Here is a 27494-nt window from a genome sequence, read left to right as displayed (position 1 = left end):
TATGCCCCAGCATCCATCCCTTAGGGTCACTTATTGGTTGGTAAAATGTTATCTACTTTCTGTTTCCACCTCGCTTTAAATGTAACCTTGGCACATCTCCCTGGGGCTTGGCAGGAGGCCCCTGAGGTGCAGGAGCTCCTTTGGGACTCCTAATAAAACCTTGGATTAACCCCTGCTAAGAGTCGGCCCTTTATCATCTACCGCTGTCTCTGGTGTCTCTTGTGCTGCACAGGGGCCCAGCCCCGGTACCCTCAGCACCCTCGGGGCACAGACAGTGTCTCCCCGCTCTCGGCCATGTCAGGGCTGCCCCCCGGTGTCTGCCGACTCGGGACCAGCCGAGGGTTACTGGGAGGCTCGCACAAACCCGCTCGGCTGCTGATTGTGGCGGTGTTTGAGGGTCCCCAGGACGAGGGAAGAGACGAGAATCTTGACTCCACCTCTCAGAAGGCTGAAATATTATTTTACGATCTCTATTATATTAAAAGAAAATGAGATAGTAGAACTATACTAAAAGAGCAAGGAGACATCAGAAAGCTGGAAAGGAATGAATAATAAAAACCTGGGACTGCTCACAGCCCCGACGCAGCTGGACCATGATTGGTCATCAAGTAGACACTGCACAGGAGACTAATCCAAGATGCCCCTGTTGCTAAACCATCTCCAGCCCACACTCCACAGCCAGCAGATCGTTATTGGTTCCATTTCTGTTCTGAGGCTTCTCAGGAGAAAAATCCCAGCAAAAGGATTTTCATCAAACACGTCAGTGCCAGGTGATGGCACAGGCAGCATCGGCCGGCCGAGGTCACTGTGTCATCCCTGCCAGCCCAGGTGTCACAGCAAGGAGGAGAGTTCACCCTGTGCTCACCCTGCAATACAGAGCAATACAACACAACACACATATTAACACAAGATGATAACCTTTTTCTATTTTCATTACATGTGGATTTATTGTTATAGGAAACCCAAATCAACAAAAGCACACAAAAAACACCACTCATCTACCATTAACACCCCCTTCAGATGACACACGAAGTCACCATCCCTCTCATCACAACTGCTAAATTACACCCCAGCAATCATTGGTCCTCGGGAACGTGGTTCCCGGGAGCCTCAAAAAAATCCTCCTGCTTGACGAAAACCCCGGTCCCTGGACAGGCCGCGCCCAAACTCTGGTGATGAACGTCGCCTCACAGACTGACCGGGACCAAGGAAAAAAAAAACAGCCGGGGGGGGGGGGGGGGGGAAACCCAGCTGGGGATTTTTTATTCTAAATTTGAAAATGAGTTGAAAAACTTGAAAAGCAAAAGTCACACACACAAGGTTAAATCCAGTAATCCAGTCGGCATGCGCTGACACATGCAGAGATGAGCAGACGCAGACAGACACAGACACGTGCTCTCACACACGCTCACACGCTCTTCCCACTTACACGCTCGCTGCGGCCCTTACTCGAGACGCTGAAGAACGTGCTGCGACACATCATCTGGCTGCGCTCCTTGACGTCAGTTGGTAGGTTCTGGGGAAATCGGTAGCCTCGGGGACCTGTGAGACGACAGGAAGCGGTCAACGAGTGGCTATCTGACAGCTAGGACTTGTCTCCACTCTGAACCAATAAGTTTTCTACCCAAAATCCCATAAAAGACAGATGAACAGTAAAATTTTTATAACTCTTCTACCTAACTGTGACTACGTGCCCAGGCAGGGCAGCTCCAACCATAAGTGGTACAATATAAGTACACACAACAATGTAAGTCGATGCATACAGTGCAAGTGTACATAGAGGGTAGGTACATACAGTATAAGCCAGCACAGGTACACACAATATAAGCCAGGACTTGAGATAACTTGCTGGAAGATGAATTCTTGAGTCCTATACCCTTCAGAAGATGGAACCTATAGAAGTACTGCAGTCACATGAGGAGGGTGTAAGATGCTCCCTCTAGCAGTCCAAGAGAATGGCATGGAAAAAAAGGCACTACCAAAGCTGGTAGTGAGAAGGAAGATGGATGAGAACATCTTGTCCGTTTGAGACATTCCTGTCTCAAAGAGTAAAAATGTAAAGATGCCAGAATAAGGGATATCCAGAAGGAACGTGAGTAGAATACGGCCTATATGGCACAGAATAGTGCTGATAAAGCATCGAGACGTAACAAAGGCCTATGACGTGGAAGACAATGGACACAGACATGGACAACATAGACACGGACAACATAGACACAGGTGACATAACACAGAGACAAGTGGCAACTGCCTGGCACTGTCCCCTTAGGGACCCGAGATGCCTAGCGCAAGATGTGCCAGAGGCTGATGATGCCAAAGGAGAGGAAGCCCTATGACGATAGCACGTGATAATGAAATGTAACTCGTTAAAAGAAGTTAGTGCCACAGCAGTTAAGAGGATGCTCGAGAGGCTCAGCAAGCCTAGAGAAGCAAGCCAACGGCCAGGTGACCGTGGCTGTAGCTCCGGACCTGAAGGCGAGCTCCTCGGGGGAAAGATCCGTGACGACGTCGGGCCGAGGAAGGCGGACGACGCAAAGTTCACGAGAATCCTGAGATGGGTCGGAACTGCCCTGCCCAGCAAAGGCTCTGGTCAGGCAGAGGAGAAACCCTCTCCCTTTTCTTCCAGAGAGCCGGTCCCACTACAGACCTCTCTGCTAAGCTGACATCAAATTGCCCTCTGTGATAGTAAAGGTTTTTCCCCTTCTCCAAACCACTGGCCCCAACACTCAGCTTTTGGAAAAGGAGCAGACAAAATCCATCCTCGGTCAGACGTGGATGTTGAAACATGCTCCGTGTGTGCCTCGGTGCTGTCGTTTCCAACCTTTGGCTACGAGGCTCCTCAGGGTACCTAAGACAAAACGGAAAAGGTGACTATTGCCATCAAAAACAGTAATCCCCGGGGCTCCTCCGCACCCCTGCCCCGGCTCACCTCAAATCTTGATTTGACTCCAGAGGGTGCCCAGAAGATACCTGCAAAAAGAATAGGTACACACTTAGCATGCTGCTGTGTAACACTCACCTGTGAGTCAGCCTGCCTAAACACCGACTCACCTGCCCTCCTCTGTTCCTTGGCGTGCCTAGGGCAGCGACAGCACCTGCAAAGAAACAAAGCAGAAAAGCATGCTGAGACACTGTGAAAACACAACCTCCCAAATCTGACAAGGATGCCACACTGATACCTTAAGCTGCACACACCTGGAATGGGCATGCCCGGCCAGGATAGACGGCAAGTGGACCACCTAAAATAAAAAGTGGAGATGCTTAGAGCTGCACCAGAAACTGAGACCTCAGCAATAACAACTGCTTCTGTACACTACTCAATGCTCACCTCGCCCACTCGGCCTTGACTGCTGCTCTCAGCCTTGACTTCCTAAAAAGAGAGACAAAGAAGTCTGCTCTAACAGCCATCATTTATGCTCTCTCTACAGAGACAAACAGTGACTGACCTGCTCGGGGGAATCCCCTCACCCAGGATGAGGGGCTCTGCCCTGGATTTCATCCTTCTGCACCTGAAAGAAAGGACAAAAATCAAAGAGCTGCAGGATAACTTAAGAGCTCCAGACATCTTGTGCCCATCTACAAATGGAGTCCAACGACACCCCACATTACAAACATCAAGTCCCCGGGACTTGTCCTATTGCACCAGGCTATGCAGCAAGGCAGAGCAGCTCCAGCACAAATGTGTGCAGACACCCGTGACACAGGACAGGACAAACAACGGGGACACAACAGGAACAGAAACCTCTGGGTAAGGAAAATGACAGCGAGCACCGAGAGGACGCAAAATTAGAAGACTGAGGGGAAACTGATGGCGGGCTGATGAAGTTCAGAGAACCCTGGAGGAAGAAGATGCTAACTGAATTATTTATTCCAAGAACTGCAAAGATGGATGCCCAAGAATCCTACGGTCAGAAGCCTCTACCTGTCCACACATTCTTACAAGTCCTAATCCATCATAACAGAACCTTGCAGGGTGCAGCTGTCCATACAGCTCAGAACAAGACCTGAAAAGACATCTGACTGGATGCTTACAAAGAGTTGCAATTCTGATGCCTGTCTGAGCTGCCGAGTTAAAAGTTCCATGGCATCGATGCCAGGGCAAGGAACGCTGAGAGTACAGATACTAAGACTGGTGCCAAGGTTTCTGACAGGCCCCTCAAAGGGCTATGATAAAAGACATGAGATATCCAACAACACATAATACACAAAAGACAAGTGACACAATACACACTGGGACTGCTCTGCCCCGCTCACCTCAGCACTGGGATCAAAAGTGAGATTTTGCTTTTATGGGGCCTAAGGGGCCACTTCATGGACACTCCTCACCACCAAAGCGGACTCAAATCCCCCCCTCCCAGTATTTCCCAAACCAGCACCCTGCTTTCATCCCCCCTGGGGGTCATAGCCCTCTACTTCTCTCTCAGACATCTGGGGATGCCAGTCTCAGGTGCAAAGAAAGGCCACCTCGTCAGCTGGGAAGGTCCTGCTGGCACCGGGCTGGTGTCTCTTAGACAGCTGTATTAAAGAGAACCAAACATCAATGCCTGATCGTGGCACCACATCGACCAAAACCCCACAAGTCTGCTACTCACCGTGCTCCTAAGAACGCTCAGCTGCTCAGGCCGCACACTTTGGGCACGCTCAGAGACCGAGGCCGTCGCCACAGGGGACGCCTGGGTTCAGAGGAGATGAGGTGATTTGGCACGGCTGAAACCTGAGTGGACCCTCGCTCCTCCCCCCTACTTCCCTGACTCACCACAACTCCTGGGCAGCTGCCGGAGGCCACCTGGATGGCACCTTTAAATAGAAAAGTTCAGGGCTTCATCACCAAGTCCTGTAATGCATCCACAGGGCTCACATTTGCAGGAAACCCGGTGCATCGGCCGGCTGGTGACAGGGGCTTGGCATACTCCAGGTGGATTGCCTAAAGCGCACAAACGAGAACGGAAGCTTAGAGCTGCACCAGAAATTGAGACCTGAGCAATAACAACTACTGCTCTCCACTGCTCACCTTGACAGCTGGTATCCACATTTGCTTCCTAAAAAGAAAGACAAAGAACAGTGCTGTAGCAGAGTCACCATTTACACTTCTGCTGCAGAGACAAACGGTGCCTCACCTGCTCGGGGGAAACCCCTCACCCGGGATGGGGCCCTCTGGCACACATTTAATCCATCTGAATCTGAAAAAAAAGTTAGGACAAGAGTCAAACTGTTGCAGGATAACTTAGGAGCTCCACACGTCTTGTGTCTGTCTACAAATCCCATCTAGAGTCCCACTACACCCCACATTACAAACTCCCAGGGACTTCTCCTACTGCACCAGGCTATGCGGCAGGGCAGAGCAGCTCCGGCACAAATGTGTGTGCTGACACCCGTGACACGGGACGGGACGTGACAGACAGGGGGGACACAACAGGAACAGAAAGCTCCTGGCAAGGAAAGTGGCTGCAAGGACTCAGAGAATGCAAAAGGAGATGACCAAGGTGAGACAGATGGCAAACTGATGAGGCTCAGAAAACCCTGGAGGAAGATGCTGGCTGAATGATTTATTCCAAGAACTGCAAAGATGGATACCCAGGAATCCTACGGTCAGAATCCTCTCCCTAACCTCGCATTCTTACAAAGCCTAATCCGTTGAAATGGAGCATTGCTGAGCACGGCTGTCCGTGCAGCTCAGAACAAGACCTGAAAAGCCACCTGACTGGATGCTTCCAAAGAGAGATGCAATTCTGATGCCTGTCGGAGCTCCCGAGTCAAAGGTTCAATGGCCTGGGTACCAGGCTGAGGAACACTGAGATCACAGATTCTAAGAATGGCGCCAAGGTTTCTGACAGGCCCTTCACAGGGCTAAGATAAGAGACATGAGATACCCAAACATCACATAATACACAAAAGACAAGGGACACGATACACACCGGGACTGCTCTGCCCTGCGCACCTCAGCACTGTGATCAAAAGTGAGACTTTGCTTTTACGTGGCCTAAGGGGCCACATCTTGGCTACCCTCATCTCCAGAGACAACTCAACCCCCTCCCCCCCCCCCCCCCCAGGAGCCCCGACCCAGCACTCCGCTTTCATCCCCTCTGTGGGTCGTAGCCCTTGACTTATCTCTTGGACATATGGAAATCCCAGTCCATGTCAGGTGCGAAGGAAGGCCGCCTCGCCAGCTGGGAAGGTCCTGCTGGCACCGGGCCGTTGTCTCTTAGACAGCTATATCAAAGGAAACCAAACATCAATGCCTGATCGTGGCACCACATTGGCCAAAACCCCACAAGTCTGCTACTCACCCTTCTCCTAAGAAGGCCCGGCTCCTCGGGTCGCACGCTCCGGCCGCGCTCGGAGGCCGACGCCATCGTCGTGGGGTGCGCCTGGGTTAAGAGGACAGGAGGTGACGTGGCATTGCTGAAACCTGAGTGGACCCTCGCTCCTCCTCCCTACTTCCCTGACTCACCGCAACTCCTCGGCGGTTCCTGACGGCTGCCCGGAACGCGGGGCTCGCGAGAGCGGCAAACCCGGTCCGTCGGCCAGCTGGGGATGGGAGCTTGGCATGCTCCGAGCAGATGGCCTAAGGCACAAAAACGAGAATGGAGACTTAGACTTGCCCCAGGAATTGAGACCTCAGCAACAAGAAAGGCTACTGCTCACCTTACCCTTTTGAACTTGACTGCTGAGATCCAGCTATACTTCCTAAAAATAAAGACAAAGAACAGCGCTGTAACAGGGTCACACTTGACACATCCCCTGCACAGACAAATGGTGACTGACCTGCTATGGGGAACCCCCTCACCCGGGATGGGGTGCTCTGCCATGGATGCAATGCATCTGCACCTGCAAGAGAGTTAGAACATATGTCAAACACCTGCAGGATGACTCAAAAGCTGCAAACACCTTATATCAATCTAGGAACAGCATCTAGAGTCCAAGTACACCCCACATGAAAAATTTCAACCACCCAGGGCTTGTCCTATTACACAAGGCTATGCAGCAGGGCAGAGCAGCTCTGGCACAAATATGTGCAGACACCCGTGACACAGGACAGACAGGACACGACAAACAATGGGCACACAACACAGACAGAAATCTCTTGGCAAAAAGGATTACTGCGAGCAACGAGAGCATGCCAAATGAGATGACCGAGGTGAGACTGATGGCAAGCTGATGTGGCTCAGAAAACACTGAAGGAAGAAGATGCTAACTGAAGTATTTATTCCAAGAACTGCAAAGATGGATGCCCGAGAATCCTACGGTCAGAAGCCTCTACCTGTCCTCACATTCTTTCAAGCCCTAAGCTGCCATAATGGATCCTGGCAGGGCATAGCTGTCTGTACAGCTCAGAACAGGACCTGAAAAGACATCTGACCGGATGCTTCCAAAGAGAGATGCGAATCTGATACATGTCTGAGCTCCCCAGGCAAAGGTTGTATGGCATGGGTGCCAGGCCAACAAATGCAAAGATCACAGACGATAAGAACAATGCCAAGGTTTCTGACAGGCCCCTGAAAAGGCTAAGGTAAGAGACATGAGATACCCAAACAACACACAAGGCACAATAGACAAGGGACATCATACACACCGGGACTGCTCTGCCCTGCGCACCTCAGCACTGTGATCAAAAGTGAGATTTTGCTTTTATGGGGCCTAAGGGGCCACTTCATGGACACCCCCCCCCCCCACCTCCAAAGCGGACTCAAAAACCCATCCCAGTAATTCCCAAACCAGCACCCTGCTTTCATCCCCCCTGGGGGTCATAGCCCTCTACTTCTCTCTCAGACATCTGGGGATGCCGGTCTCAGGTGCAAAGAAAGGCCACCTCGTCAGCTGGGAAGGTCCTGCTGGCACCGGGCTGGTGTCTCTTAGACAGCTGTATTAAAGAGAACCAAACATCAATGCCTGATCGTGGCACCACATTGACCAAAACCCCACAAGTCTGCTACTCACCGTGCTCCTAAGAACGCTCAGCTGCTCGGGCCGCACACTTTGGGCACGCTCAGAGACCGAGGCCGTCGCCACAGGGGACGCCTGGGTTCAGAGGAGATGAGGTGATTTGGCACGGCTGAAACCTGAGTGGACCCTCGCTCCTCCCCCCTACTTCCCTGACTCACCACAACTCCTGGGCAGCTGCCGGAGGCCACCTGGATGGCACCTTTAAATAGAAAAGTTCAGGGCTTCATCACCAAGTCCTGTAATGCATCCACAGGGCTCACATTTGCAGGAAACCCGGAGCATCGGCCGGCTGGTGACTGGGGCTTGGCATACTCCAGGTGGATTGCCTAAAGCGCACAAACGAGAACGGAAGCTTAGAGCTGCACCAGAAATTGAGACCTGAGCAATAACAACTACTGCTCTCCACTGCCCACCTTGACAGCTGGTATCCACATTTGCTTCCTAAAAAGAAAGACAAAGAACAGTGCTGTAGCAGAGTCACCATTTACACTTCTGCTGCAGAGACAAACGGTGCCTCACCTGCTCGGGGGAAACCCCTCACCCGGGATGGGGCCCTCTGGCACACATTTAATCCATCTGAATCTGAAAAAAAAGTTAGGACAAGAGTCAAACTGTTGCAGGATAACTTAGGAGCTCCACACGTCTTGTGTCTGTCTACAAATCCCATCTAGAGTCCCACTACACCCCACATTACAAACTCCCAGGGACTTCTCCTACTGCACCAGGCTATGCGGCAGGGCAGAGCAGCTCCGGCACAAATGTGTGTGCTGACACCCGTGACACGGGACGGGACGTGACAGACAGGGGGGACACAACAGGAACAGAAAGCTCCTGGCAAGGAAAGTGGCTGCAAGGACTCAGAGAATGCAAAAGGAGATGACCAAGGTGAGACAGATGGCAAACTGATGAGGCTCAGAAAACCCTGGAGGAAGATGCTGGCTGAATGATTTATTCCAAGAACTGCAAAGATGGATACCCAGGAATCCTACGGTCAGAATCCTCTCCCTAACCTCGCATTCTTACAAAGCCTAATCCGTTGAAATGGAGCATTGCTGAGCACGGCTGTCCGTGCAGCTCAGAACAAGACCTGAAAAGCCACCTGACTGGATGCTTCCAAAGAGAGATGCAATTCTGATGCCTGTCGGAGCTCCCGAGTCAAAGGTTCAATGGCCTGGGTACCAGGCTGAGGAATGTAGAGATTACAGATGCTAACAGTGATGCCAGGGTTTCTGCTAGGCTCCTCAAAGGCCTAAGGTAAAGGACATGACACATCCAACCACACAGAACACACAACAGACAAATGACACAGTACACACCGGGACTGCTCTGCCCTGCACACCTCAGCACTGTGATCAAAAGTGAGACTTTGCTTTTATTTCCCCCCCAGGCCTAAGGGGCCGCTTCGTGGACACCCCCGTCTCCAAAGCAGACTCAAAAACCCCTCCCGGTGGGTCCCTGCCCTGCGCCCTGGTTTCATCCCCTCTGTGGGTCGTAGCCCTCTACTTATCTCTCAGACATCTGGGGATGCCGGTCTGTGTCAGGTGCAAAGGAAGGCTGCCTCGACAGCTGGGAAGGTCCTGCTGGCACCGTTGTTAAACAACTTCCTGTTGTTTCTTCGTCTGCTCCAATAAAGTAAACAAAATATCAATGCATAACCTCAGCAGCACATTGGCCAAAACCCAACAATTCTGCTACTCACTGTTTTCCCAAGAATGCCCGGCTCCTGGGGCCACATGCTTCAGCTGCACTCAGAGGCTGACGCCATTGCCGTGGGGTAAGAGGAGACGAGGTGATGTGGCGCTGCTGAAACCTGAGCGGAGCCTCTCTCCTCCTCCCTACTTCCCTGACTCACCGACTCCTCGGCCATTGCTGAAGGCTGCCCTGGTGACACCTTTAAACAGAAAAGGCAGAGGCTTCATCGCCGAGCCCTGTGATTCTTCCGCAGGGCTCAGGAGAGCGGCAAACCCGGCGCGTCGGCCGGTTGGTGACTGGGGCTTGGCGTACTCCGAGTGGATTGCCTAAAGCGCAGAAACAGGAACGGATGCTTAGAGTTGCACCAGAAAGTGAGACTGGAGCAATAACAACTAACTGCTTCTGTACGCTACTCAATGCTCACCTTGCCCACCTCACCTTGACTGCTGATGTCCAGCTTTGCTTCCTAAAAAGAAAAAGAACAGAGCTGTAACAGAGTCACACTTTACACTCTCCCTGCAGAGACAAACGGTGACTGACCTGCTCGGGGGAACCTCCTCACTCGGGATGGGTGGATCGATTTTGCCCTGGATTTTATCCTTCTGCATCTGAAAGAAAGTGAGGACAAACGTCAAAGGGCTGCAAGATATCTTCACAGCTCCAAACATCTTCTGTCTATCTAGGAATATCATCTAGAGTCCGGCAACACCCCACAAACTGCGTGTCCCTGAGCCTTGTCCTATTGCAGCAGCCTCTGCGGCAGGGCAGAGCAGCTCCGGCACAAATATGTGCAGACACCCGTGACACAGAACATGACAAACGGGGGGACGTTAAACACGACATGTTATGCTTGTGGTGAGGGTCTCGAGGGGAAAAGGCAAAAGGGACCCCAAAGACACAGTAGGTAACACGGTACACCCGACAACACGACGTGGACCGGAACTGCTCTGCCCTGCCCGCCTGCACGCTGCCATCAAATGTGGAGTCTCTCCCTTTAGCTGTCCTAAGAGGCCCCTTGGAGAAGATTGCTTTTCCCTCTGCTAATTTTTAAATCTGTCCCAAGAACTCCCAACCTGCTACCCTCGCTTCTCCAGGCCATGGCCCCCGACTTATCTTTTGGATGATCAGCGATGTGAATCCACGTTGCACCTGAAATGAGTCTGCCTCGGAGGGCCCCGTGATCGCCTGTTAGCCTCTCGGTCAGCTACAATAAAGAAAAACAAAACCAATGTATGAGTTTAGAGTTATGTAGGCCAAATCCCAGCAAGTCAGCTACTTGCCCTCTCCTGAGTGTGCCTGGCTCCTTCAGGCTCCACCTTCATCCTGATTCCAAGGGTGTGGCCTTTATTATTAGCGGCACCTGGGTTAGAGAAAGGCAAAGTGAAATGGCATTCCTGTGAGTGCAGTGGATGACCTTGTGTGAGGAAAACATGTGAATGCCTCTGCTATGCTTCTGAAAAGCCTTGTGTGGGGGGGCCCTCAAATAAACACCCTTTCTCACCCTGCTGCCTGCAAACCCCCCTGCCCCCCAATAACTCCTAACTGGATATCTGCTCACCCTCCCTCTCCCAGTCACAACCCTCAACTCACCTGAAGCCTCAATCTCAAACATCATTTTTAACACTGGGCAGATGCCTCCTGTGACATGATGAATCTGCTGAAAGAAGTGCTGTGCTTGACACAACCTGGGATCTCTGGAAGCTGTGCACCTCCTAAAAACAATAAAAACACAAAACAAGAAAAAAACCAGAAATTGCAGATATGCTTTATCACCCCTAAACACAAAATCCAAAATCGTCACCTTAAATACTCCCTGTATTCCATGCCATTTTCTTCACAGGATCTTCCAAGCCTCTATTGCTTTAGATGCCCAGAAACACCTGCTGAAAGCAAGCTAAGCTGAAAGAGGCTCTTCACTGAAATGACAGGAGAGCTCTCACCCCAGCACATCCCAGAGAGGGAATGAAGCCCCTCAGCAAAAGCTGGGGTTAATATACCCCTGATGGTGCCCGCCTCCCATTCCCATGATGCCTGGGAAAAGGGAGGGGGCTAATCCCACCAAATATAAAAGCCCACAGAGCAGCTGCAGCTGTTTGGCTCCTCTGACTCAAATTCAAAGGGAGTAAAGGCCTTGTTATAGAAGAAAGCTCTTCAGAAAAATAACAGCGCTTTCTTTTTTGACACAACTACTTGGAGCAGAAGAACAGAAAAATGGTAAGACATAAAGCATTGTGTTTAGGTAGCATACCTAGATAAATTGGGTAATTTGCTGTTAACTTACATAATTGTTCTGTGTTTAACAAAAGCCATCTAATAAATTAACACCCAAAACTCCAGCAGCCCAGCTGGCCCTACCAAATCTCTCTGTTGATACATACAGTAAACAAAAAAACCAAAATCCCAGTAATACCTATCAGAAGTCTAGGAAAGAAACCTCTTGAAATTAATCCTACCTCAAATACAAACCAACCCGTCCAGAAAGTTAACTTCACTCAAAAAAACTATTTACACAGAGGTAATAAGACCAAGAAATAAAACAACACACCATATAACGAACCACCAACGAATACAACAGCGAAGGAAAAAAAAAAAAACCCACGTTTTTTTCTTTTTTTTTATTTCAACTAACTTCCTTTATTAGCTAGAACCAAAGATTTTGCCAGGGCTGTAACAACAACAACAACTTCTTTTTCTTCTTCTCCTTCTGAAATGTCCCTTCTCCTTCCCAAATTCCTTACAACTTCTGAGTTTGAATCCAAGCCAAAAGCAAAATTCGTGCACTTGTGAGTCCGGTGCTCCTGTCAGATTCTCTGTCTCCCTCCACATCTTCTTACACTTTCAGTCTGAACGCTGTCCTGCCCTGATGAGTTTGACAGAAGAATTGGCACATGTTAAGAGAGCATTTCCCTCCCTCCCTCCCTCCCCAGAGCTGGTTTCCTTAGCGCATTTCAATCGATCCCAAGCCCGCAATGATGCGCGCTCTGCCGGAAAGGGGAAACACGTGCTAGTGAACAGCAGCTCAGAAACAATTCTTTTCTAATGTTACCTGCTCTACTTGACTGCTCGCTAACACAAGTCTCATTTTACCATTGCAGGGAGAAGGCTGTAGGAAAATGTCTGATGAGCAGCCACAAAAGGCCTCACTCCCTGCTACACAGCCTGCAACAACCTCGGCAGAGCGGAGCAGCCAAATCACCGCGCTCTCCTTGCCGTGGGCAAGGGTAGAAGATGACAGGGGGAGGCACATAAAAAGAAGGGAAACGCTCCTATAAATGCACAGCCATTTGCTTTCAGAAGCCCAGAGTTCAGGATCTTCTCTAGGAAGCCAGACGTGACATGATATTTCTAAGATTTTCTTCTTCATCGAAGGAAATGTCCGTACATACACACTCTTACAAACGTACCTACGGTTCTGGGGTTTTTTTTCTTCTGAAGCTCCAAGAATGATTTCCCACCTTGATTCATTCAGAAGAAACGGCCCCTGTGACTCAGGTCAGAAGGGCGGCCTGCGTTTTTGATCACGACAGCTTTTGGCTTTACCCTGTGAGCAGGAGCAGCCAGAGCTGAGGCTCAGCAGAGGCTGACCCCGGCCAGCCCCTTCCTCCCTTCCCCGTGTCACAAGGACTTCCAGGCAGAAGGATGCAAAGCAGGTTTGTGTCTTTTCTCTTCAGTGCCAAGAGGTAAAAGATGTAGGCTTTGAAATAACTAATGACCCTCTCTTGGAACTCTCCCAAGGACAGTTTGAAAGCAAAGACAGAAGATTGCTGCTAAATCCATATGGGATAAGGATGAGAGCAGCAAGGATCCGAGGCCAGCAGCGTTGCCAGGCAGTGTCACGTCCCTGCCACCTTGTGACAAGGCACACAGCTGCAAAGCCCCAAAGCCTGCAAGCCCTGGAGCTGCCGCACGGATGGACCTGGTTCCCTTCCCAGGTGCCCAGAGGGACACCTGAGGGCAGGTGTCGTCCCCCGCCCCCCGAGGGCGCACCCAGAGCCCCAGGCAGGGACGGAGTCACTGGCTGCTCTCTGGGGACGAGACCCTCCCTGCAGGTGACACCGGCTTGTCCTCTCCCTGTGGCACAGGGACCTCCAGGCTCTAGGACCAGCCTCATTTTGTCAGCATCCAGGTGCTGTGCTAGAGCCAGAGGGGTCAAGGCTTTCCAGAAGCATAGGATCCTTGTGGTTGGAAAAGCCTTCTAAGGACATCGAGCCCAGCTGCTGCCCCCCCAAATCAGGTCCCTAAACACCACATCTTGACATCCTTGACATGTCTCCAGGCATGGGGACTTTCCCTGGGCTCCTACGCCTCAGCACCCTTTCAGTGAAGAAATTTTCCCTCCAATCCAATCTAAGCCTTCCCTGCTGCAAGTTGAGGCCATTTCCTTTTGCCGTGTCACTTCTTACCTGGGAGACCTCGGTACTTCAACCTTACCTGCTCCTTCCCTAGGCGGTCTCTGGCTTGGCCGGAGGAGAGGAGAAACACTCCCACCACAGGAATGGCAGCTCAGGAGGTCCCACACCAAGGCCAGGGGGAGCAGCCGTCCTCGCCAGAGCTCGCACGTCCCTTCTTCTCAGAGATTGGCTCTGCTTTTCCTCCCGGGCAGATCTCTGCTGAGTGCTTCACAATTGCCTGTTTGGAGGAGGGGGGGGAAAAGAGGTTAGCCAAGTTTTTTATCCAGACTTAGCTGCTGGCTTTGCCTCCTCCTGACTTCCTTCTGCTAAGAAAACAGCTGCCTTTGGACTTCTAGGGGCAACTTGCACGTCATGCCTGAAAAGGAACTACAGAAAAGCGCCTCATTTATAAAGCCTCAGCCAAGAAGACAGATGCAGCTGCAGCTTCTCCATGCCCACTGCCTGCAGAGCCGGCAGGCACCAGGCCAGCTCTGCTCCTCCTTCAAGTTGTTCCCAAAGCTGCTGGAAGAACTGAAGGCTCCTTTGGCCTTCCATTGCTCGGCTTGTCCCGAGAAAGAGCTTTGAGTGTTGTTACCCCTCCAGAAAGGAAGGCTACGCAGCCTCTGCTCCAGGTGGGAAGGGCTTCCTTCCTCCTCTGGCACCTGGCTGGCACAGGGCACAGGTTGCTCAGAGGTCCTGGGGCTGCCCCATCGCTGCAAGTGCTCAAGGCCCCTCGGTGCTCTGCGATGAGGCTCTGAGCAAGCTGCTCGATGGAAGCACGTCCCTGCCCACGGCGGCAGCAGCCTTGGAATGAGGTGATCTTTAGAGCCCCTTGCAACCTGAATTCTTCCATGATTCTGGGAACTGAAAAAAGCGGGGAAAGAAATCTGTAAAGGTCACTAAATGCATCCAAGCACATCCCCATGGATCCAATCCTCAGCAGCCCATCCAAGGCAAGGTCAGAGCTCTCTGCCCACCGAGGACACGGCAAGCAGCACGGACCTTTCTCCCACTCTCCAGCACGGAGAAGTGGGAAGCCAGAGGGAGTCTGTCTGTTTACAGACACCGGAGGGCGGCGGGACGGGGCGGGGCGGGACGGGGCGGGCGGTCTTACCTTGCAAAGCTGGCGGCAGAAAGGGCGGGCAGCGCCGCCGCCCCGCCGGGATTTTCCGGCCCGCCGCCGCTTCCGCCGCCTGGAGAGGCGCGTGCGCGGGCTCGGGGGGGGTGCAGCCCCGTTCCGATGGCGTTCGCCCGCCCCCGCTCGCTGCCCCCGGCCCGCGGAGCGCTGCGACCGCGCCTCCGCCGCCCGCCGAAAGCGGCCCCGCCGGGCCGCCCCCCCCCCCGGCCATTCTTCTCAGCCATCGTGTCCCTTTTGCACTCCTGAACGTCTTTCACTCCTCCCGGCCATTTACGGAGCCCGCCCCGCCAGCCGCTCGCTCCCGCCCCGCCCGCCGCTCGCTCCCGCCCCTCGCCCTTGCCTCGCTCGGCAGCCGCGTCCTTGCCCCGCCCCCAGCAGCCAGCGGCGAGGGGCAGGGCGCTGGCTCGGGGGGCTGCAGTACCGCGCTCTGGCCACAGGGCGGCAGACTCCCGGGTCCGCGATATCCCCGCCCTTTTGGCCGCCATTTTGAGAAGGTCAAAAAAAAAAAATCCCGCGACATTGGCGACGCGCCACTCCCAACATGGCGGCCGAGAGAGGACCCCCCCCCCCCCCCCCCTCGGGCGAGAGAGGCGGTTACTCACATGCCGGTCAGAAACACGCCAAAATACGCCCGCCCGCGGCGCCCCTGACCCCACAGCCCGTGTCGGGTACACCTAAAACGCCACAAAAATTCCGCCGGGACTGCGCCGCCATCGGTGTTCCGTGCAGGCAGTCCGCATAGACACACCGCGGGCCTCCGGTTGCCCGCCCTTTTGGCCGCCATTCTCAGAAGGTCAAACAAACTCCGCCACGCGCCACGCCCAAGAGGGCTGCCTGGCGGCGGCGGGCTGCAGTACCGCGCTCTGCCCACAAGGCGGCAGCACTGCCGCCCACCCCAGCCGGGGGCGCCGCGCGCCTTGGGCCTGCGGGCGGCCAAGGCGGCAAAAAAGAACAGGGGCCATCCCCCCCAAAAACTCCTCTAAAAATAAATGCCAAAAACCTGCCTCTTACCAAACAAGAACCAAATAAGCCCCCTTTCTTTCATGCCTTCTTGAAATAAATTTGATAGTTCTAGTGTTCCTAATTCTATTCACACGCATATTTAGACCGGACAGTGATGTGTTACGTCGTTTATACAATCTATTATGCCTATTCCTATTATCTGTATTTATTCATACTTTGTGGTTGTAGCAATATCATTATCTATTGACTGTATATTTCTAGACTTCCATTTAGATTTCTATCATACTTTTATTCTTCCAAAAAAAATCCCATCTCTAACCAAACAAATACCAAACAACCCTTCTTTTCAACTCTATTGAAATAGTTTTATATTTAGAGCTTGCATAATTAGATTCACTTTTATAGTCACCGTTTAGACTGATGCATTCCATTCATCATTACATATCACATATCTATTATTCACATCATAGAGATAAATCATTATTTTTATCATGTACCAAATCTACTGCTACAACTTCTTTTTTCTAATAGTTTCAATTTTTATATCCATCTTGATGTATTCATAAGATCTTTTTACAAGTAGATTTCTACCTTTCTATCGTTTGTATTTGTAGTTTTTATAATAAAACCCCTGCTTTTGCCAAGTAAAAAACAAAACCATCCTTTCTTTTAAACTACTTTTAATAATGTTGTTGTATTTACAGTTACCATATCTATAATGTTTTAGATATTATATCATAGCGATGGACTAGATTTATAGCTGTTTCCTATAATATACCATCATAAGATCTATACGGTATCACTTGTATTACGTGTTGTATGGATTTATGTCACTTTACATTTACAATCCTTTAATAATTTGATCTATATATCTGCATAGATTCGCAACACATTTCTAGATTTAAAATTTCCTTTGAGCTGTGTTTATATTTAGCATCTCTATTGATATATCTATCAACATACACAATGCTCTTTGAAAAATACAATATCTTATTGGAATATATCATGACTTAAGTTACCTGTTAAATTTTAAATAGAGATCGAATAGATCAAAATAAAAGTTTATTCCCATTTCTGCACATCTACTCGTTTTGTTTAAAGATAGCTATCCTTAGAATTTTACATTTAAAATCCAATTCCTAAATGCAATGACAAAACAAACAGCATCGAATTCCCACCAATGTCTTCCAAAACCATCAAGATACCTCCACCAGCCAAACAACTGCCAGCGAAAAAAACACACAACACTCTTTTCACTAACAGTTCTCATCACATCAGAAAAATTGAACCAAACGAAAAGAAAACCCTTGAGAAACACACGCAGCAAATCACAAAAACCTCTAAAAAAACCCAAACCAACTCGCTCAACTCCAATCAGTGCCACTGACCCTGAACGTTAGTTTAAAAACTAACCGAAATTCTACATCTACACTAACTCAAAGAATAAGCAATACTCTGTCAAAAGAACTTTAGAAAGCGAACTAATGAACGAAATAGAAAAAAACCAAAAAATCTCAACCACTAAAAAATAAGAAAATAACTACCCAAAAAAAAAAAAACCTACTTAAAAAGACCCACCATATAAATACCCACGTTCCCAAAAATAAAACTGATCAATAACCACCAAATACGTCAAAGGACAACAAGAAACGAAAAGAAAAAAAAAGAAAAAAAGAAAAAAAAAAAAAAACAAAAGAAAATACATTTGTAAAACAAAAGTCCCCCAAACCAAAGCAACTTTAATTTGCATCAAAAAAATTATTCCCAACTGAAGAATAAACGCATAGAGCCTCATTCGATCAAAATAAAAATACCACCCAGAAATAAACACAAAGCCGAAAGAGAAACGTAACCATTGACAAGATCTCCCAAATGATCCGTAACAATAAAACGTACACTACAATCAAACAAACCAAAGAAATAAAAGCCCTGGAAGACGAGAAACACAAACGCAATTAGAGAGATTTTAAAAACCCCGCTGCTATTAACGACACGACGCCACCTCGAACCCACCGAAACAAACGCTACACGCCCACGCTAATAAAAGCCACCGCGACAGAATTAAAATCCGAGCCGCTGCTTCACCCAACGACCCGTAGAAACCATTGCACGCCTTTAAAAACAGAATAGCCCGGCAAAAAAAAAATCCGACTACAGAACTCGATTCAAACCAAACCTTTATCGTCACCACCCGAACCGAGAACCGTACCGGTCAGGAAGAACGCCATAGCCCTTAGCGCACACCCGCTGCGACCAGAACAAACCCGTGCGATCGATCCCTACAAAGCCCCTCCGAACCACGACACCCAAGAATTTGTGGCGGCAAAGCGGCTGCTCCGGCGCGCAGGGGCGGCGCCGCCCCGGAGACCCCCCCGCCCCCGCCCGCTCCCCCTGCCCGGGGGTCCCCGGCGGCGCCCGAGCCCCGCGCCCGGAGCGGACAGAGCGGCCGGCACCGGCCGGGCCGGCGCAGCAGCGCCCGCGCCGCCTCTGCCGCCCTTGGCCGGCCCGGCGCCAGCTGCCCTCGGCTCCGCACGGCGGCTCGCACCGGCAAAGCGGCTCCGCCGCTGCCGCGCCAAATTCCCCCGTGCGCCTCGGCACCCGCCCGGCCCGGGCCGGCAGCGCTCCCGAGCGGCAACGCTCCGGCCCGGGCCGCGGCCACAAGAAGCGCCCTCAAATGCAGCGGCACAGCCCGACTGCAGCCCTGCAAACGCCGCCAGAGCTGCGGCTTCCCGCAACTCAACCCCGAAACTGACGCCGCGGGCGGCGCTCACCTCGCTTCAACAAGGGCAAAGAAATGGCTTCTCCCCTTCAAGTTCATCCCCTAGGAGCGCAGAAAAGAAGGGGCTTTCCTCCAATGAAATCCTTCAAGCCATGTGCAAAGGGGGATTTTGACCTCCATTCAAACCCTTGCAAAGGAGGGACACCAGCGCTGTCCCCTCCATTTAAACCTTAGGATGATGAAAATGGGCTGGCTACCTTCAAATCAAAGCCATCCCATGACAACAATACTTTGCCCATTCCCGTTCAAATGGAACGCAGGGATTCCCTGTCACCCCTGGGATACCCCTAACAGCCGGGAAAAGGCAGCTTTTCCTTCAACCGACATCCTTGGAACCGCAAGCGAAAGCGGATCCCCCCCCAGTTCAAACACAGACAATATTAGGAGAGTAGCTGCTTGCCTCTCCTTCATTTCTTTTGTCTTCACAAGCTCCCTTTTTGTTCCTGGGGAAGCGGGGAGGGGGGACTGCCAAGATCCAATTGAAAAGGGAAAGGACCAAAGTCCCCGCTCCAAATCCACACGCGCTCACCCGTTCGGCTGCTGCTTCCCGGCACAAAGATTCGTCCCTCGGCACCTCCTTGAAGCGATGCTCCGCGGATCCAAGCGCGTATCCAGGTGTTCGCCCAGACGCTGCCAGAAGCTCTCGCAGTCCTTCCATGAGACAGCCCCGGGAGTCCCCCCATGAACCCCTCTACTCAGCAGCTCCATGCAAAAGGCAGCTGAGGCGAAGCCTCCCCCTAAAACAGCCTCGCCCCCCCGGCAGGAGCCGGCCCCCCATCATCCTCACAGCTCACACCTGGCGCTGATGCCACTCTCCAACAGCGCCTCTCCCCGTCCAGCACACAGCCCGCTTCTCACAGACACAGAGCCAACAGAAATCTGCTCCGGGTGCTGGCTTTTCTTAGTCCGTCTGCTTCCACAATTCAGACACGGACGTGCGCTGATGGCACTGAGGGAAAGCTTTCCAGTGCACAAAACTGTCATTCTGGTAGCACGCTTTGAGACGCCTTCAGAAAAAGCAGAATCAGCGCCGCCTCCTAAGAGCCCTGCTGAGGAACCCCGCCCTCCTTGGGACACCCAATGCAGCAGAGCTCGAAAAACGAGGGCAAAAGTCAAGCTTGGAGTGGAAAAGGACAATATAAATACAGCAGCCTTTCAAGAAAGCCTTCACACAGTAATAGTGGGAGCCGGTCCCATTTCTTCTTTCCTTGCTCTCTGGAATGACATCAATACGAAGTAAAAAACCCACACGAAACACAAGGCAGAGCTGGGATTTGACACGTCTTCCTTTTGGCTCTCGGGATGACAAGCGCCTCTTCCGGGACTGCGACACGCTTTGGGCGCTGGCAGAGAACGGAGGCAAAAGGTGCCAGAGAGCCCTTTCTATCGCCTTCAGCCCCTGCAGCTGTTCTGAGGGTTCCAGGGCATAGCTCGGTCCGCTCCTAGATCAAAACCTCACGGCAATATCTTCAGAACTACTACGCATCTCCAGTCGGAACCTTCTACATTCCTGTAAACAAATGAGTGCATAGAGAGGGTTTCTCCCCAGCTGAGTTTAGAGACCAATTCCTATTCTTTAGCAATACCTAGAAAACCGAATGCCTTGCCAGGTTTTAGCATCCTACACCCACTCACCCCTCCCTGTGCATTTGGTGGCAGCTTTGGGTCCCTCTGGGGGACGGCACCCAGCGTGACCCCCGCCCCTCGCCCGCCCCCCACCTGCTCCTGCACCGCCGTGGGGCTCCCTCTCCTGGGCACCTTGGGCTGCCCCCAACGGCATCAGAGCCCCGAGTCTTCACCCCGCCTTTCCCTGACCCCCAAAGAAGGCTCCGAACGAATCCGACTGCCCCGGACAGCAGCGCAGCGCTTCCCCCAAGCCCTTCCCACACGTGCATGGCCCCAGCAAGGGATTCTGCTGCAACAAGAAAGGGGGCGCAGCCCCCAGAAGGCTTGAGGTTCCTGCCCAGCCTCGCTGTCACGGGCCAGGGGCAGCGAGAGAGGGAGCGGCACAGACGGCGGCGACGGCCCGGCACGGAGCGGGGGCCGCTCTCAGCGCGATGCCGGCAAAGCCGCAGCTCCGGCGCTGTCGGCCGCGCTGCTTGAGCGGCACGGGGCGATCCGCCGAGAGCCTCCGGCCCCGCGCGGGGACTCCCGCAAGGGCCCAGGGGCGCCGGGCTCCGGCCCTCGGGGCTTTATTCTCCGGCAGCCCGAGCCCCGCGGCTGCGGGGCAAAGAAGGAAAGGGGGCACGGGACGAGAGGAGCGAGAGCAGGGCACGACAAAGGGCGGCGAGGGAGCTCGGGCTGTGCAGGAAAGCGGCACGGGAAGGGAAAGCCCGGGACGAGGGTACACGGAGGCTGGGCACAGGAAGGAGACAGGGGGAACAGAAGGGAGTAGCGGGCTAGGGACAGGACAGGAAGGAGCCGGCTTTGCGGGGGGAGAGGGAATGGGGGAAAGGGAGCGAGAGAAGGCGAATACGGGGAGAAGGAAGGAGGGCTAGAGAGAGGGACAGGCGGGGAAGCCGCCCAGAGCCCCGGCTGCACCCCGAGCCCGGCCCGGCGCCTCGCCCTGCCCGGGATGCTGCGGCGCTCGGCGGAGCTCGGCTCGCTCCGGAGACGCTCGGCTCCGGTCGGCTCTTGGCGCCTCAACTCGGCTCTTGGCGCCTGCATTCGCCTCTTCGGCCGAGCTCGCCTCGCTTCGGCCCAACTCCCAGCCGCTCTGTGCCTTCGGCGCGCCTCGGCTCCGCTCGCCTCGCCTCGGCTCCCCGACGGCGGGCGGGCAAGCGCCGCCGCCTCCCGTTCAGCTCGCCCGGCTCGGGGCTCTCCCGCTGCCGCGTCCCGCGGGCGGCCCGGCCACGGCGCGGACACGACCGGGAGCGCGGGCTCGGGCAGGAGCTCATTAGGCTGGGAGCGCACTGGCGCTAAGCAGCGCGCACGAGAGCAGCAGGCTCGCTTCGCCTGAGCTCGGCTCGCTTCGCTTCAGGCAGCCTCGGAAGCCTCGCCTCGGTTCGCTCGAGGCCGTCAGGGTCGGCCGCTCTCGCCTTGCTTCGGCCGAGCTCGTGCGATTCCCCCGAAGGCGGCGGCGTTCGGTTGTGGTTTTAGAAATATCCTCCTCTATCGATTGGATCTCTCTACAGTTAGATTTATATTTCTAGAATACTTCTATTAATCCAAATAAAAACCCCATCTCTAACCAAATAAATACAAGAAAACACCTTCTTTTAAACGGTATCGAAATATTTTTATACTTTGTATAGTTATACTCACATTTATATTTATCGTTTCTTTTGATGCAATCTATTAATAATTATCTATAATATCTATAAAATTCTAGACATGTATTTAAAGTATTATCTATATTATGTATCGTATCTACTGCTGCAACTGATTTTTTCTTCTAGCTTTAAACTTTATCTGTATGTATTTATGATATCTTTCTAGACTTAGATTTCTACCTTCATATTCTTTGTATTTATCATTTTTATCATCAAAACCCTGCCTATTGACAAGTAAAAAAAACCGCTTTCTTTAACGATCTAAAAAATATTTTTATATTTATAATTTTCCTATTTCTATTTATAATTTGCTCTCTAGTACGTGATAACATACCTGCTCCTGCACCGCAGTGGGGCTCCCTCTCCTGGGCACCTCGGGGTGCCCCCAGTGGCATCAGAGCCCCGAGTCTTTACCCCCCCCCCCCCCTTTTCCTCTAGTTAGAAACTACACTGGAACTTTTTTCTGGAAACAAAGACATGACCTAAATCCTCTCCCCATGTCCTAGACAGATAGATGTTCAGTTCTTAGTTGCCTGGGCAGCAGTTTCTTCAATAGAATGATAAACAATATGGAAACGTTTTAGCTACAAGCAAATAGGCAAATCTGAACAAGGTCCTGGTGGCCAGCCACTGCAGTTCTTTTGAAGCAACTTTTTAAACAATCAAATACTGATACCACAAAAAATAAAGCAAAAAGCTGACTACCGGCTAAGAAAGAAGGAAAAATTAACTTTTGACGACAACAACAACATTCCAAGGACACAGGCTTTTTTCCAATCTCAGACCTTATTACTACTACCTCTCTTGGGAATTCTCATCGTGGATCCCAAAAGGAATAAATCCCTCAGCGTGTCCTAAAGCACCAAGGAGCTACCTACAAGTGAAGGTGGCTACTTTCAGTGCAGACACAGCTGATGACACAGCAGTGGCACAGTTCCGTGCTGCACAGGGATAGTACTGTCTCCTCTTCTCCAGCAGCTGACTCTCTCCTGCCATGGCTTCTGTAAATGCATCAGAGCATGACCTTAACCACAAACAGGCAAGAAAACACCATCAGAAGTCTTTCATTAAGCAGTACAAGAAGGGTTCCAAGCAGAGACCAACAGAATTTCAAGGAAGCAGTATGCACTTAAACCACCTCAGACTCGTTCAAGTATCCGGCAAAATGGAACCATTCAGAAATGACAAAGAAAACCCCCCCAAGTATTTATACAGGAGTCCTTAATGTCAGAAAGGGGATGACAGGTTATGTTCAGATAAGATGAATGTTTATTTGGATCTATAAATAAACTTCTCTCGTGGCCCTTTGCCAAAAAATAGAACCTACAAGTGAACACCTACACCTGCCTAAAGAGACCTAACGAGCCCCTGGCAGCCACCGGCATCAAAGCGCAGTCGATGTTTCTAATCCAGGCTAAGGAGAACAATATCACCTTTTGTTCTCTCCAGTTTGTTTCCTCTGCAGTCCTAGCTGCTTCTTATGATTTTTACAGTCTCTGTATCTTCTCGGGCAGCGCTGAGTCTGAGTCCTTCCCTGCCCTACGGAGAGAACCAGGAAAAAAAGTTAAAAAAAGAACAGGGCAGTTTGAAGTTAATACCTCCGACGAGAAGCAGCACCCGACAAACAGAGCAACGGTGAACAAAGCGTGACACCTCCCTGGGGACAGAAGACTTACAAACTCTCCGGGATTTACAATTCCAGTAACCAAGCCCTTCAGCACAGCAGCCAAGTGTCCCATTAGGTGGTGCTGCACCAAAGCACGATCCGAGAGGTTCCAAAGAGTGAAATGCACGTTATTGTCCAAAGACGTAAAATCTTGCAAAATAACAAAACTACAATAGATCTAAACTACAGGGCAAGAGTACCAGTGTTAGCTTGAGGAGCTGGAACCATCCAGGTGAGCAACTGCTAACTGGATCCTCAACAGACTTTGAGGAACCCTTCAGGATACAGAAGGGTTTTCCCCAGAAATTGCACAGGCCGAGTTTTGATAGAAGTGCACTTGCCAGATGCTCAGAAACGTCACCCATCCTCCTCCGGGTGTCCTGAGAGAGCTGCGAATGGCTCTCACGTGGTTTGAGCTGGTTCTGTAAGGGCTCAGGGTGAATTTCACCAGATGCAACCAAACTGGGCAACACCCAGTGGGACAGAAGGAACCCAAAGCTTGTTTTACCCAAAGCTTGGGTAAGCAGAGCTCCAGCAAATACCGAGGAAACGGACAGAACGGGGTAACAAATAATAAACATACCTTTTTTTTTTTTTTTTTTTTTTTTTTTCAGATGAGCAAAACAATTAAGGAGAAGGTGAAAACCTCACCATGACTGAACATTTCATCACCTGTAAGCTGACCATCCTTAGCATAGAGGACTCCAAATTTAAAATTCACCGATCCCTGGAAAATAAAACCAAATATTATTTGGTGAACAGTCAAACAGAAGACATAAAAATTTGTTTCCTCTAATCTTTGCATACATCCTACACGTTAGAACATACATTTTATACCATCTCCTACTACACAATAATTTACCTTTAAACTTTGATAGTATAGCATAAAATCATTAACTTAGACGGGTGATCAATTATGATTAAGTTGGTGCTTCAAGTTATTTTTGATGTCAGGTTCAAAAAAACATGACTTCTTTTTACTGTAACGAGCAATTGATTTAGAACTCATCAAAAGCCCATCCAAATACAAAGCCGTATTCACCGGACGGGTCTGTGAGCAAGAAGTAGTTAGGCTTGTACTCACCTCTTGCCCTTCAAGAACCAATAAATCCTGTCAACAGAAACAGCATCTTTAGCCCCCTCCTATTAAAGATTCTACAAGGATGATGGTTTTATTTGTGTTTAGAAGTTTGGATTTGAAATGGCAAGCTCAATGGATAAAGAGACAGTTTAAGTAGTATTAGATTATTATTATTATTCTTATTAGCTACTGGAAGAAACAAACCAGTAGGATCTATACTTAATTACTTCTATTTCCAGGAAATCATAAAGAAAAAGAACCAAACCAAAAAAAGTCACTTCCTGCCTTTTGTATCTCAGGATGAAAAATGTCTCTTGGGCTCTTCTCCAGTTTCTCCAGACTCCTGGCACTGAAATGCAAATGAACGAGTGCTTTATAGGAGGGCAAGTGCACATTCCAACCCCGAACCCCCAACCGATGGCAGTTACAGCGCTTACAAAATGAATCCTTCCCAGAGCCTCTGGGAAATGGAACGGTTTGTGCAACTGCCATTTCTTCCCCAAAATACTAACTCCCAACACTTCCTAAACTGAGTTTGCATTTTAAAAACAGAAATTAGGGAGACTCAGGGTGGAGATCAGGTTGAAATTGATTTCCTTCTAAAGCACAGGGGCTCTGTTCCATCACCCTTCACTTTGGCTCCACACGGAATCACGGGGAGCATTTTAGGAGGGCTCAAGAACCAATTCTATTTCTCTCTTTTTTCTAGTGCTCTCTCTTCCTAAATAATTCAAGGCAAGCCAAATGAAAAAGGACAAGTTCAGCATCAAATTCACACTTTTCCCCTTTGTCTGCTCAAGAACAGCCTTTAAAACCACTTCTTGCTGCCTTCAACGGTTAAGACTTGCAAAACAGTTTTGCAAGTTTGATAGGTTTATCATAAAAACCACAGAACGCAAGCTCTGAATGACAGGAAAAGGTACACAGGCAAATATCTCAGCTGATGGTGGCTTATTTGCAAACACAGACCTTAACGGAGATTGCACGGAGAATGTTTCAGTGGGACTCTAAGGGAAAAATATTTTCTGAGTACCCTGTAAACAAGAAAAGCTAGGATATATTACAGGACATACCCACGTGTTCTGCATATTCAAATAGGATTATCAATAAAAACATTTAAGAAGGAAGAAAACCAAGGTAATTTTACTCAGCTATATTTACTGCCGATTTAGAGGGAAAAAAAAAAAAAAAAGTGAACCAGAAACGCCTACAGTAGAACTTTAAACCAATTGCTTGGATAAAAGCAGCTCATGGAACATGAAGTAGAAAAAAAGCGAAACCAGTATCAGACCTGCCTATTTTCTTACCATTGCACAAGAAAATCCGACAAGCGGTAGAAAGTCACTGCCTAAAACCGATCCTAGGATGTAACCGAGAACAATGGAGGCATTTGCTAATCTAAACGGAAACCTTTTCCGGACCCTAGTGTCAAATCACACGTTTTGTCTCTCAGCAGCTCGAGGCTGGAGAGCATTTCCCCTGGGGGTCGGGAGGGTAGGGGCACAAGGGGCTGAGTTTGCCGATCGCACCTGTGCCATCAGAAGGATCCTGCCCGGCGCTCCTTGCGCTCGCCATTCTCCGGGCCATCGCTGTGTTTTACTGCTCAGCGATGCCGCTCCATCTGTTTGCGTGGAAGGAAGAGCCACGAGCACTGAGGCACTCAGCAGCCGTGTCATGCCAGCGATGTCGAGCGCTCTCTGCTCGCAAGGCTGAGCCCGCCGCGGAGCCGCCTCCGCAGCCGCTCGTCCGCCCCCGCCCGCAGCAGCGGCAGCGGCCCGAGGGAGACGGCTGCAGCTCGGCGGCTCCCGCGCCTCCGCCAGCCCGAGGGCAGCCGCCGCACAGTGACCGCGGCAGCGCCCGGCGCCGCTCGCCCGGGGCGGCTCCTGCAGCTCCCGGCCCGCGGCAGCAAAGCACCGCCTGGCGCTCCGCCATCGGCGGGCGGCAGCGCGCCCCGCCCGAGCTCAGCCCCCGCCACCGGGACCGCTGAGCGAGGCCGAGGCACCGGGCGGACGCCCCTTCCGCGCCGCTCGGCTCCGTGCGGGCGGCCGGACGGAGGCTTCGCCCCTCCAGCGTCGCTGCCGCGGCTCCGCCCCGCGTGGCACAGGCGCCGGGAGCTGCCCGCTCCCCCGGCGCGCGGCCGCCTCGGCCCGCCAGCCATTCATATGGCGCGTCGGCCGTTGCGTCAGACGCCGCGCTTTACGGCCGCAGGGCCTGCCGGGAGTTGGAGTCTCGGACTGACAGCCACCGCTCCGTTCTCCGCCACCGGGAGCTGCGCTCCCGCCAGGAGGTCAAACGGCTCCTTCGCTCCTGGGCGCGGAGCAGCACCGCCCCTCCCGAATGTCCTTTCTTTTCCACTCCAACTCTTTTTTCTTTTTTTCACTCTGTTTTTCACCCCCTTTTCCACTTTCGCTCTCTCTTTTTCACTCTCACCCTTTTCCTTTTTCATTTTTTTTCTTCCTTTCTCTTCCTCCTTTTTTTTTTTCTTCCTTTCCTTTTTCCTTTTCTTTCTTTCTCTCTTTCTTTCTTTCTATCTGTCTTTCTCTATTTCTTTCTTTCTCTCGCTCTCTT

At 51.3% G+C, this 27494-nt stretch overlaps 1 protein-coding gene and 2 long non-coding RNA genes across 5 annotated transcripts in view; all 3 read right to left on the bottom strand.

Annotated features, from left to right (window-relative positions):
• Positions 1 to 384: 384 nt before the first annotated feature.
• Positions 385 to 27494, bottom strand: part of LOC143692139 (uncharacterized) — a 69810-nt gene continuing 42700 nt past the window's right edge. The window contains exons 1-4 of one of the 2 annotated variants that reach the window (XM_077171704.1): positions 3196 to 3213; positions 3052 to 3095; positions 2930 to 2970; positions 1920 to 2848 (exon numbers count right to left, since the gene is read on the bottom strand). In XM_077171704.1, the coding sequence (XP_077027819.1) occupies positions 2539 to 2848; positions 2930 to 2970; positions 3052 to 3095; positions 3196 to 3208 (408 nt within the window). In that variant the 5' untranslated portion in view covers positions 3209 to 3213 and the 3' untranslated portion in view covers positions 1920 to 2538. Of the gene's footprint in view, positions 867 to 1919; positions 2849 to 2929; positions 2971 to 3051; positions 3096 to 3195; positions 3214 to 27494 lie in introns of those variants that run through there. The other variant, XR_013180002.1, reaches the window with a different exon arrangement.
• On the bottom strand, positions 6084 to 6923 carry LOC143692140 (uncharacterized). Of its 2 annotated transcripts, none has more exons than XR_013180004.1 (4): positions 6766 to 6923; positions 6646 to 6687; positions 6288 to 6565; positions 6084 to 6210 (listed from the first exon to the last, which is right to left on the bottom strand). It is a non-coding gene; the product is annotated as an uncharacterized LOC143692140 (long non-coding RNA). The 2 variants fall into 2 exon arrangements; XR_013180003.1 differs by having other exon boundaries at positions 6651 to 6687.
• On the bottom strand, positions 8112 to 9554 carry LOC143692201 (uncharacterized). The gene is made up of 3 exons (XR_013180066.1): positions 8464 to 9554; positions 8358 to 8385; positions 8112 to 8270 (listed from the first exon to the last, which is right to left on the bottom strand). It is a non-coding gene; the product is annotated as an uncharacterized LOC143692201 (long non-coding RNA).

Source organism: Agelaius phoeniceus, chromosome Z (assembly GCF_051311805.1).
Source record: "Agelaius phoeniceus isolate bAgePho1 chromosome Z, bAgePho1.hap1, whole genome shotgun sequence".
Classification (NCBI taxonomy): domain Eukaryota; kingdom Metazoa; phylum Chordata; class Aves; order Passeriformes; family Icteridae; genus Agelaius; species Agelaius phoeniceus.
Note: the sequence above shows the minus strand (reverse complement) of the source record. Positions and strands in the feature narration are given on the sequence as shown.